The 12,770-nt window shown below is 42.4% G+C and overlaps 1 protein-coding gene across 1 annotated transcript in view; it reads right to left on the bottom strand.

Moving 5' to 3' along the window:
- The window catches only part of GSKIP (GSK3B interacting protein), a 299,217-nt gene extending 294,667 nt beyond the window's left edge, over window positions 1-4,550 (bottom strand). Inside the window, exon 1 of the mRNA XM_078660123.1 lies at window positions 4,485-4,550. Coding sequence (XP_078516249.1) covers window positions 4,485-4,535 — 51 coding nt within the window. The 5' untranslated portion in view covers window positions 4,536-4,550. The remainder of the gene's footprint in view (window positions 1-4,484) is intronic.
- Window positions 4,551-12,770: the final 8,220 nt, after the last annotated feature.

The following is a 12,770-nucleotide window of genomic DNA, read 5'->3' as shown; positions in this document are numbered from 1 at the left end:
TTCAATCTCTCCTGACATCCCTGACTAACACCCTCATCTTATCCTAACAGTCCTGCAAAGCAAACAAATAGGAAAAAACATAAGAGTTCTTACATCCAGGAATCGGTCAGCAAACGGGCAGCATCTCCGATTGAAATGGAAAAAGCGACCCCAACCTTACAAGTCCAGGGGTTTTTATACCTTATTTCTCAACTTAATCTATCTAGAAAAGTAACTAACATCACCATCTTGTATTCTGATTGGACAAATTCGGGTAGATGTGCACTTCCTCACCATTACAGCATTTGTTATTCACATGATTCCGCTAATATTATAAAAGTCTATTGTTTAGGCAGTCCGTGGCCTAGGCAAATTGCATTTTAGCAACATTGCCCTTCTTTCCCATGGCTTGGATATTCGATCATTCATGCTTGGCACCCATCCTAGGTTCCGGGTGAGGCAACCTTGAACTTCTCCCTCAAGCACAGTCAGCTCACTTGCGCTGGCAGAAATCTTTGACGCGCCTGCGCAGACCAATACCCACTCGCAGTAGCTCAGAGCGGCCATTTTCTCACTAGGCCTCACAGACGACATTCGGAACTATCATAGAAACAAACAAAAATCCATGTTAATTTATAGTAATGAAACCCATTCTGTTTACCTCCCCCCATGCTAATGTTTCCCATTAGTCGTTACCTAGCAATATGCCACACAAATGCGTGTTATACTTGAAAACACATCTGTTTAGGTTGGCCTTTTAGGTGTCTTCTTCATGGTTTCCTTTTTATTCTGTTTCTTCTTTTTCATCTTCGCGCCAGGATACTCCGGCAGTAATTGAGCGCGTAACAAAACAGCATAATAATAATAATAATAATACTTACATAACCGACCCTCTCTTTTCACAAAACATATACAAAAGCACAAAAACCACATCGCTGCGGCGGCTATTCCGCTGCAGCGCTAAGGGGGCAGGCGGCAGCGCGGCGGGCGCATGCTGGTGACGGAACCGCTCCGTCACCAGCCGTGGTTGGGCTGTGCTCATGACGGAGCGGTTCCGTCATGGCCCCGCCCGCTCAATGGAACGCCCAGCGCAGGCGCGGAATCCGGGCCATGACGGAACCGCTCCGCCATCAGCACAGCGCCACCGCAGCTGATGACGGAGTGGTTCCGTCATCAGCATCGAAAGAGTTAAATAGCATTTTGTTTATATTGAAGCTATGCATTAGTCCACAACACAACAACAATACGTATTAGCTAGTATTATTGTGACATATAAGCAGAATTAGTATTCCCCGTGTATAATTTAAAAATTAAAAATAAAATAATGTGTGGATCTTACTCTATGGTTGATTATTTTTCACAAAACATGCAACTAGTAAACATTATTGTTATGGGACATTGACTTCATGAGGGGTACACAAAATTTTGTGTTTGCCACCTCGCTCCATCAGTGCAAGGGAAATCCCCAAAACGCATTATAGCTAGTTCTTGACTCATATTTGGAAATAATGAGGATTTGATCTAATTAAAGATTATCACATTGATTATCATCCTAAATGAGCATATAAGAGTAGGATTAACTATGTGGATGAATACATTTGGGAAGAAGTATAATTTCTAAAATGCAGCACAACAAGGAAGTAATTTGCTCACAACAGGAGTGTGTTACGGAACTCGTCTGCTGGTAAACACCCAACTACTAAACCAGCCTCAAGCATGGACATAATTTAGGGGTAGCAGCTGGGCTCCTTGGCTTTCCCCTTACGACCCCTGGCACTGCCTTAGTGAAGGCCTAAGAGGTGGCAAAATCAGTGCCAGGAACAGAGAGGCATCTCATCTGTTTAAGATAAGGCTGCAGGGATGCAGCATGGATAACAGGCTGTTGACTAGTTACATGTGAACATGTGCGTGCACGCATGTGCACATGTGTACGGGCTGCACATGGGAAACTCCCGTTGTGCGCAGCCTGGTATCTGCACACAGGTAGCTTGGCACAGAGAGAACTCTGCCGGATTGGATATTGACCTGAGGTAGGCATCATAATGTTAGTGTACACTCATAGGGAAAGTCAGCGTGGAGTACTGTTTTGTATGCAGTGACACGCCACTAAACACCTATGGGGAAGACTTCCTTAGAATGTAGCTTTACTTCCCTTTGGTCCACAGTGACTAGTGGCGTATCAAACTGTATGCCAAATCCAAATATGAGGGTTCAGAGAGGATATCTGTACAGTTTATGTGTCATCAGGATTATCATATTTCTCTGGCTTGCTCAGGATCATAGCCCAGGCCTTTTGTCATGCTGCTATGCCAAGTTAATTACATTGATCTCCAGCAGCAAGAACAAAGGCCTTCCCACACTTGGCTGTGACTTTCTGCTGGACACTGGGACTGGAGACGGAAGCCATGGACAGCTGGAAGGGGGAAACCCCTGATATCTATCTTGACTAAGGACTCTAACAATAGTTGCATCACCAAGGCCAGTGATGCTCTCTCCCGTACCAGGGATGTTGGTACCCTTAAACCTCCTAAGGACTAGTTGGGGGGAGAGAGTGGGCTTGTGCACTAAGGAGGAGGGACGGTCAAGAGGAAACCGAGGACAAATGCTGTTGCAGGGAGCAGTGGAACCAGCTCCCTGCAAAGTTTGTCGCCTTGGATGACAAACAGCCTGAGGAATGTACTCACCAGGGTTCACCACCAGGAGCAAAATGAGCCCAAGATGGATCAAAATGGCTCAACAGGGCCTAAGATATTAGCAGGAGAAGGATTTGGCCATTGACCCTTCAGTACTATCCCGGAGCACGTGGAGCTTCGCTGCCCAGCTATTCCAAATCCCCCGTTGTGGGCCAGGACCCGGGAGTCGCAGCATGTAGAATCTTTGATTTTCACATGCCAGAAGGGGGTAGCGTGGGATCGCCTCCCCAGCGTTCAGAGCGCCTGGGGACCCCAGGCCGGTTCATACATTGGGGCCCAGGATCCCAACTCCAGAGCCCCTGATGCCAGGATGGACAGCGGAGTGCTGCCAACACCACCGACAAGAGAGGGAGGCTGGGCTCAGTATTCCAAATACATTTTTTGCAAGAGAAGGGCTGTTATTTGTTTTGATATTTGTCAAAAAAGAGAGGTGCGCAGTTTCCTATGTTTTTCCATTCCCTGCGGGTCTGAGCTGGAGTCTAGAATGCTGAGCGTGGACAATGTACTAGATTGTGAGTGTGTGCTTTGGGATGGAAGCCAGCCAGGGCTAGGGACAGCTGGAGGGAGAATGGAGCATTGACAGGACATACCTTCTGTTGCTGTAAACTAAGGGCCTCACATTAAAAAATGAACATACCTTTTAACTGAATGGCTCTAGACTCTTGTATGAAGGCCCTGCCCGCTAATGTCAACGTTGCTCTTGTCTTGAAGTATGATTTAGGAGAGAAAAACTCTATAAATGTCGGAAGAACTTGACTTTAAAAAGAAAAAAAGCTGCTATTTTAGAGACATCTAGCTCAAAACTTCAGCTGCTCCCATCAATGCAAGGTAATGGGAACATCAAATTGTACACGAGTTTCCTCTAAATCTCCCTCTTTGCTGTTTCTAAATGTGGCATATATTCCTGCACTATATTAAGAAGGAAATGGGTTTGTGGATCAGTCGAAGAATTAAATACATATGCTTATTAATAGAGATTAGAATACTGCACACACTCCATACAAAACGTGGGAATTATCTTTTTATCACAATATTGCATGCATAAATCAAAACATGCTCAGGCCTTTTGGTGCAAAACTGGACTGGTTGGTCTTGCTATATGCTACTTTCTTTGACATGATTGTACTTTCATATTTAAAATAGAATGCTGCTGTATGTCCAGACTTGGGATTAACACTACCTAACGAAAAACAAAGTCTTACTTAATGCCGTTCTGTAGATCTCTGCTATAATTTCCATTATGTTAATACCCACGTAACTTCCCGGTTGTACCGCTGCACTCTACTTTTCTATTCAAACTTAAAAATCACGACTGCAAGTGAATATCTTAAATATGAAAATGGAGCGTTATAAAAAATGGGTTCCCATTAAGTACAAAAAAACAAAAACAAACATATGGTAACAACTAAAAGTTGAAACGCTGGACTGGTTCCACTTTCACCACAATCTATGGTCGGAGCAAAATGAGGAGGGAAAACTTTTTATAATATTACGAACGTACAAATGTAAATATAGTTAACAATCTGCAGTCTTCTCTCGCTATGAAGTCAACGCAATGACAGTAGACAATAATGAGGAATATTTGTTAAAAAAAATAGGAGGGCACATAAAGGAACATAATTGTAATAAAGTGATGTCAATTATTACTTACACTCGATCACATTTTCAGGCCGTGGTAACAACGAAGAATTATGATTAGACTGCGTTGTGGTGTTCGCAAGAGCCATTTTCAAATTCATTATGGCCGGAAGGAACATTTTAGCTATCTAAGTGCATGTATCGTAAGTCAGTTGTCATAGTGGTTCAACTAACCTCCGCAGTTGTAGGAGATTCACTTTTCTTGACCCTTGAGCTGTCATCCATTCCGGCAGTTGGTTTTATCGTGGCACAGCTGCATTATTCAAACGTAGATCTTGTTGGGGTTATAGACTTTCAAAAATGGCCGCCACAATTACATAAACTAAAGAGAGACCGCTGTTTATTCTAAAGAAAATGCAACATTACTTCCTCATCCTCTGAGAAATCGAAAAAATGCCTCTTAAACATAATCTGCTATGCTTAAAGCATACATTGCTATTCATATTCATTATGTTTAAATAAAAACAAGACGTGTACTAAGTTTGCTGACCTGTAACATCATGTGTACATTATCATTATTATAGATGCCTGATTGATATACTAGACCTATAAGATGGAAGCGTCTATTTGTCTGCCCGAAGGATATTTAAAAAACAATCTCTGGTAGCTCGCAATCGGAAATACAGCAGTAAAACATAACTATTGCAGAGATCTAGAGCTATTTGGTAGGCAACCAAAATGATAGTCAGATGGAGGTCTTCACTTTCCCAGCTTGTTCTCTGACACAAATGTCACCAAGCACAACAAACAAGCATTGGCAGAGTAAATAGGCCTGGCTTAGTTTAGTGAAAATACTTATTCACTTGGAAAATGTATACGTGGGGAGTGTGAATTGATGCTATTGTAAATGCAAAGATGAGTAAAAGCATGGATGAATGAATGTGAATTACACTAATATTTTCAAAGGGTGGATGCAGAGGATAGAGGTGTGGGAGTTTCAAGGAATGGGGGCTATTGTGTTGTGTGCTTATACGCACGAGGAATCTAGTGGTCCTTCGCGGACTCCATGCAGGCATTACTTAATCTGGGTGTGTTACACAAAGTTCATCATAACGCAGTACGTTCAGTTGACGGTTGCATGCAGTTGAATAAAGATGTGCAAACCAAGGTCCGTGTGTGGGGTGGCTCTTTGCATGCTCCCGGGCTAGGGGATATGTGCCCTGAAATACCAGACTGCTCTCCCTGAAAGTTTGATGTGGTCCAGAAAACTGCTAATGTGTGCCACATGCACCCCAAGAAGCACTCAACGGTGGTGTATGTAGAGTCAAAGTGCTGTTACAGTTCTGAAAAGGCCCTTGAAGGAGGTGAAGGCCATGTAGAGGAACACAAATCACTGATAAGGCAGAAAGAAGAGATACTGCGCCACCAAGTTACACAGAGCAACAACTAGGTATCATGCATAAAGTTGAGAGTGGTAATAATCTGGTACAGGAGACAGAATCAGTACTCATTGTCAAGAAAGAAGATAGTGCCGTATGACCTCCGATCAAGTGTGGTGCCCCAAATGCAAGCACAGGGGTTGTGTTTGGCGATGGTATGGATTGCTTGGTGCAGCAAACACTGTCTGAATAGTACACACTAAGACAAACAGAGGCCGAAAGAAGTGTCAAATACAGTGCAGCCCCTTTCCTGAAACCACCAGCACCATTCATTACTGCCAAAGAGCAGAATATTAGCACCTAATGGACTGCCTGAATCAAAATGTTCGATGACTTCATAAAGGCTCTAGAAGAAGTAGATGACAAAATTGATAATCAAATACTTAAAGAACCTAGCAGGTGATGGAGTAAAAGAATTGATAAAGAAAATATCACAAGCTGATGAAGTATCATACCGTCAAATCAAGAAGACGTTAGAGGCCAAATCAATCAAATGCAGAATGTTGATTATGAAATGCACGTGTTCAACCAAGCAAGACAGCAACCAGGTAAGATGATGGATGATTTAGCTGAGAGACTTGACACGCTCATTAAGCACTGCAAATTCAGCGAGTTCAATGAAGAACTGTGATGTATTCCTATAGGTTCTGAATCGATCCCCCTATTCCTGACCCTATTCTGGTTAACAAACCAACAAGTTAACTAGCAGTCAGCCCATGAGGCAGCAAACCCCCATGATGCAGATACCGTTATCTGACGAAGCCACACTACGGCACAGGAACGTGTTATCTGATTAGGTCATAACGCTTGCGATCTAATTAGACAAGCGATATTCCTCCAGCCCCTGATAAGGCATACGGAGTTCTCTAAACAAATCAAACCTATGACAACCTGGAAAAACCCTGCGGCCATTGTTTTGATTTCATCGAGAACTTCAGCAAAAGAATGTGCTAACGACCAAGTCGTATGACATCCTTATTGACGTATCTATGTCCATCCTTACGTCAATCTCGGCACCTTAAAGGTATAAATATTACCGATATTGCGCTATGCAAACACACGCGGTGGTGACGAGACGGAGCAGCCATACTTGCCGAAGCCCAGAGCAGAGCAGACCCCGCTGGCGCAGCCCCGCCTTCCTGACGCGCTGAGAACGAGACGCGCTGCTTTCTCCTGCCGAGAGATCCAGCACCGGCGCTTCCGGGTAGCCCTCGCAGGCAGCCTGGAATATCGAGACCAGAGAGAGAGATACCATCCCTCATTCATCCTAACTTCCAGGTACAGAACTGAATAACCCCTCACAGAGAATTCTTTAGTCAGTCACTTGGCAAAACAAACTTAACTTAAACTGTAACTTTCTATTCCCGCCCACGCATTAGACTTATGTCAGGTACACGGGGTAGGCGTATTTAGAAACACCAGTTGAGTACGTTTAGTCAAATGTATATGTGTATATATCTATTTTAATCATTTTAAACCTTCATATGGCTTAGAAACCATATCAATGTTTTTACAGTATTATTTTATACTTCTGCTTTTAATGTATGCACTTTACTTAACTATAAGTATTGCAATAATATCGATCCATTTCTCTTGTATGAGAAAAGAGACTGATCAATAAATAACATCTTTTATTGAACACGCCCGTCTCTTCCTTTTCTCTACAATCTGATGAGACTAAGAATGCACGTACTGACTGAGTAAAATAAATTGCCTTTTGTTCACACGACTCTTGAGATACACTCTTGATTAGGGGAGAGCAAAGTTGTCATGTTCTATGGTTGTCAGAAACTAAATCCCTTCTTGTCTAATCAGGGAAGTTAATTCCTTCCTGAACATTCGAGAAAGTTTCTAGTGAACTCTGAGCTAAGCTGGCAAACCCAAAACTTTAAGTCTAATATCGACAGTAGTAGACCTAGTTAACGTCTGGTCTAGGCCTATACTATTGAAGGTATTATTCCAATGCGCAGAGCCTATTGGGATGATAGGAACTACACTACATGGCGCCCAACGCGTTTGGAAAGGGCGATAAAACTAACGTAAGACATTTAGAGTAACTCAGTCGTGCTTTCTCACTCAGACCCCTTTGCCCCACAATACTCCAAAGACGTCTGGAGTGGGTGAAAGGTCATATCCGCCAGACCTCGCAGGAGGGAACTCCTATGTATGGTTCTTGGTTTAGTCAACGTTGAAGGATACACTGTTCCAAAATATTGTGCATCTAATCTTTGTTTCCATAAGAAACCTGATCTGCAAACAAAAGAAACAACCATCCTGTCGGTAAAATGGTAGACAGTGATGATGAAAGAGAGGCAGTTAGATTAGCAGCTGAAATAGCAGCAGCTGATACTGCACTGCAAGAAGCAGACCAGGATATAATACTCATCCCGGTCATCAAAAGGAAATCTATAACCTTAAAGCTTATAGAAAACGGACTGACACCTAGAGGTGGTACAGTCATATTCGTAATTGAGGCACACGAATATCGGCAGACAGAGGTATACTATTCATGGATAAATTTTCCAGCAGCAAATGCTGTAACAAAGTACTTCCACTATTACAAAATAGAGGAACCTCCTGATATTTACACTCCTTTCGAGGAGGTGGAAGTACCACTCAAATTTCAAGAGCATTTGCTCTTATTTGATGGCGCCCTAAAACATAATAATCACATCACCAGGCTCGGTCCTTTAGGTAGACCAGGAGCAACGTGGCCGGTCCTAGCCGGATACACACCACATCCAGACATCGAAAGAATGCCTGCACCAGAGCTTTTAACACAGCTAAAGCAATTAATAAAAGTACATAGACAATTAGTCCAGTATGTGATGCGGACTTCAACAATTCAACCAGCAATTAAAATTCCAGAGCTGACCCCTCACCAGGGGAACACAAATAAAATTACACCGCAGAACATACAGTCCTGCCTAGGTAAAGTACCGGCTAAACGGGAACAAATACCATTCTGGCTAGCACAAAAAATCACCCAAATAGAGGCGGTGTTTCCAGACACCACCCCGTTAGAAAAACACAGGATTCTGACTATCTGTCTTCCAATGGGAATCGCTCCACACATTGAGGACTGTGACACTTGGGGTACAGTCTTTGCTTCCATTTACACAAAAACGCACGGTGTTCCATCCATTTCGGTAATACCAGATGTGCTAAAACAAATTCAAGACGAATATGGTCCAGAACCCGCTTTAACTCTTGGTATGAAATTACTAAAAGACTTCAAGCAGGTCTCGGCTATATTATTAGCCAACATCAAGGGAGAAGCAGTAAACGTGGCGATCCGCCAGAGGTTAAAAGAGACAGATATAGCAGACCAACCAGCTGAAATTGCCAGAATCATAGAAAAATCCTATGAGGAACTAGGTAGGGATAGTTTAGGTGGAATACCAGTAAAACCACAACTGATTGAAAGTCCTGAAAAAATATTTTTTAATAATAATTCAACATCACAGAAAAAGAACTGGGATGGAAACAAACAATCCAATCCTAAAGAAAAGAAATTCCAGTCCAGAGGAAGGTCTCCTAGGCGAAAAGAAAAATCTCCGAACCAAAGACACAGGTCACCCCAGAGTGACCCCTCTGGGAAAAGATATAACCTTAGAAATAGGGATAATATAAAGAAGCCTGATAGATATCAAGAAATTGATACACGTCCCTCTCAATCTTTTCAGACTTCCTCGCAGAAATCGGAAAGAAGAGGACGATCAGAACAAAGAGAAGAGCACGCCAAGTCCAAAGACAAGGAACCTGCTCATCTAAAAAAGAAATTACAATTTCCCAAAAAAAAAGGTAGCCAGTATCAAGGTAGTTAACAATGCCGAGAATACTGAGGACACAACTGAGAAACGGAGAATGGGCTCAGACAATGCTAGACAGCGCAGCAGAAGTGAGCATAGCTCGCAAAGTCCTTATGAATCATCTGGAGACAGTGGACACGAATGAATATCTTCAAGTGGAAACTGCAGACACCAGAGTTAGCAAACCTCACAAAATATATGAAATAACATTACGTATAGAGGGGGATAAGACTAGAAAAATAAGGGGACTATTTTGGGATAATCTCTCCAAGGGCTATGACATCCTTCTAGCTGAAAAAGACTGGCCACCAGAGTTTGTCAGGGACTGCCCTCATGGCGAAGAAGTAATTATGCCTGCCTTCTCAAATCATATCCCAATTCATAAAAAATACACACTTGCTAGAAAGTGGGCAGTGGCTCAAGCTCCTGCTTTATATAAAAATCACGTAGGATGGGATGAGGACTCTCCTCCTCACAAAATCCAGTTAAAATCACAACCTACTGCACAAAGGCAGTACCCAATTAAGCAAGAAGCTAAAAAACAGGTAAAAGAAATACTAGATCAGCTAGAATACCAGGGGGTGATTGAAACTTGCACCTCACAAATGAACAACCCTTTGTTTCCGGTCTCCAAACCAGACAATTCATATCGTCTAGTTTTGGATTACCGACACCTTAACTCATGTTGCAAAACTTTTGCAGTGCAAAATTCGCATAGTGCTGCACTAATGAATAACATAGTGCGCAAAAAATACAAAACAACATTAGACATATCTAATGGATTCTTTTGTCAAAACATAGCACCAGAGAGCAGATATTTGTCTGCGTTCTCAATAAATGGCACTCAAAAACAATTCTGTCGGTTGGCCCAGGGGTACAAGAACAGCCCGGGGGTATTCACAGCGAGAGTAACAGAATTACTACAAATATATGATGATGAAGCATTATCTTATGTCGACGACATATACTTAACAGATGATGACTTGGAGACTCACTTGAAAAGAGTGAACACCATAATACTTGGGTTCGCAGCAGAGGGTTACAAATTCAACTTTAAAAAATCCAGAATTGCCCATCTGACAGTCCTGTTCTTAGGATATGAATTATCAAGTGAAGGCAAAAGCCTGGCTGACAATTTCCTAGAGAAATGTGCCGTACTCTAGGCACCTAGAACACTAAAAACCTACAGTCAATTCTAGGCTTCCTAAATTTCGGAAGAACATACATTGCAAATTACGCAGAAAGGGTCAAACCCCTTTATGATCTGATAAAACCAGATTTTAAAAGAACTAGTTGGACTCAAATACACACAGAAATTCTGAGATCCTTACAAACAGACATGTTAATTAAAACAAAATTAGAAACACGTGATAACACGCGCAATCTTGTGATTCGAGTCATCCCAGGAAGATGCGGATTCACATACCTGACCTCTAATGAGGGAGAAAAGGTACCAATTGCATTCAAATCACACTTGTACACAGAAGCTGAACAGAAATTCAGTATTAAAGATAAAATTGTTCATGCAGTTCAAACCGCAATAGCTAGAGAAAAAGATCAAGCGGACGGTAGACACATCACAGTCAGAACAGCAGAATCAGCCTTTGAGGCATTAACAACACCATGTAATTTACCAACAACAACATTGAATCCGGAATGGATACAATGGGTGAATTCAATCACAACGGACAAAGTATACTACTACTTTGATCCAGAGCTAGAAGAGTTAAAAAATCTAGAATATGTAAGAACATTCCCTCTGCCAATCGACATTCTGCCTTTACGACATTACGCCTGTGTAATATATACAGACGGACATGCTCAACCCCCCGTTTGGGGAGAACAAGCATACAACCCCACATGTGGGATTACAAAAGAAGTGTGGCGCGGAGGTAAACTAAGACCTCTATTAACAAAAACACACTCAGTAGAAACTAATTCAGAACAACAAACTGAAATATTAGCATTGAAAATGGCGCTAGATAATGCGGATCGCGAATTCCCGACACTTATAGTGTCTGATTCATATTACTGCGTCAAATCATATAACAACGATTTGCAGACATGGATTCAAAACAGTTACAAAGATGACACAGGTGCAACAATAAAGCAAAAACTGCTTTGGGAACAAATAGTTCTTTTACAAAAAGAACTACCAAAGACTCACGTGATACACTCACTGAGTCATCAACGTGATGGCGTTCACGTTGCAGGGAATTCATTGGCTGAAACAGCCACAGCGGCAGCCACTAAATCGGCTCCCGTAGTTCGAAAAAAGCGTACATTAAAATACATTGAGGGTGAAACAGTGCTGGCGGTGAAAACGTCATCAAAAGGCGACTGCTCAGCACTACCGATCAACTATCCACTCAATTATACATACATAATCGATGCAAACTCCGTCCCTTTTGCTCGAATCCCTGGAGTGGGGGATAGAGTGATTCCAAACATGGACAGGAGAAACTTGTTAATCGCAGACGCACATATGGGCGAGGGTCTCAGACACCTCAAACTAAAAGATTCTCTGGAAGAACTACAATCAAGGTACTGGTGGCCAGGCATGAGCCTGCATCATACCCTGTTTGTAAAAAACTGCCCAAACTGCAACAGGAATCGCAGTGGTGAGAGAAACGGTGTAATACCGTGTCATTTCACTCCAGAAAAAATCAACAGTAAAAAGCAAGGCTTGCGATTAACATATACAGGCTAGTTTCCACTTATAATGTAGATCACCAGCACTCGGCTGACGTCTGGACTGTTATACAAGATTTGCGAGTCTAAAGGGCATATACGCTAAGAGCATGCTACGTTAGACCATTGTTTTCACTCTAGCCCTCCAGCCTGATGGGAAACATGGCCAAATGAGCATAGCACAGCGGGAATCTTCTCACTTCCTTCCTGAGGGATACGGGATGGTGTAAAGAAAAAACCAAGGCATAAAGCAATCTATAACGGAAAGGATATTAGGTTCGGGAGCTGGGTGGGTCAAACATTTAATAAGTGTCCAACGTAGTCTAAATAACTTGCCAAGAAATTCTCTGAAGGGATTCAGTCCGTACGAATTATTATTTGGAACTAGGATGTTGATCTCTGACCTTGATAGTCAGACTTCAGTGGTGAAAGAAAAAAGCTTTGATATCAAAGACCGTTTGGCTATTTTGCAGGACTTAAACAAAACAAGAAAAGACCTGAGCAACATAAAGTTGAAACAGCAGCCAACAACCACTGAAGAACCACCACCTGTCCCAGCAAGACCTGTCTGGATTCCA

This window comes from Lissotriton helveticus, chromosome 9, assembly GCF_964261635.1.
Source record: "Lissotriton helveticus chromosome 9, aLisHel1.1, whole genome shotgun sequence".
NCBI lineage: Eukaryota > Metazoa > Chordata > Amphibia > Caudata > Salamandridae > Lissotriton > Lissotriton helveticus.
This window is presented reverse-complemented; position numbering and strand designations above follow the sequence as displayed.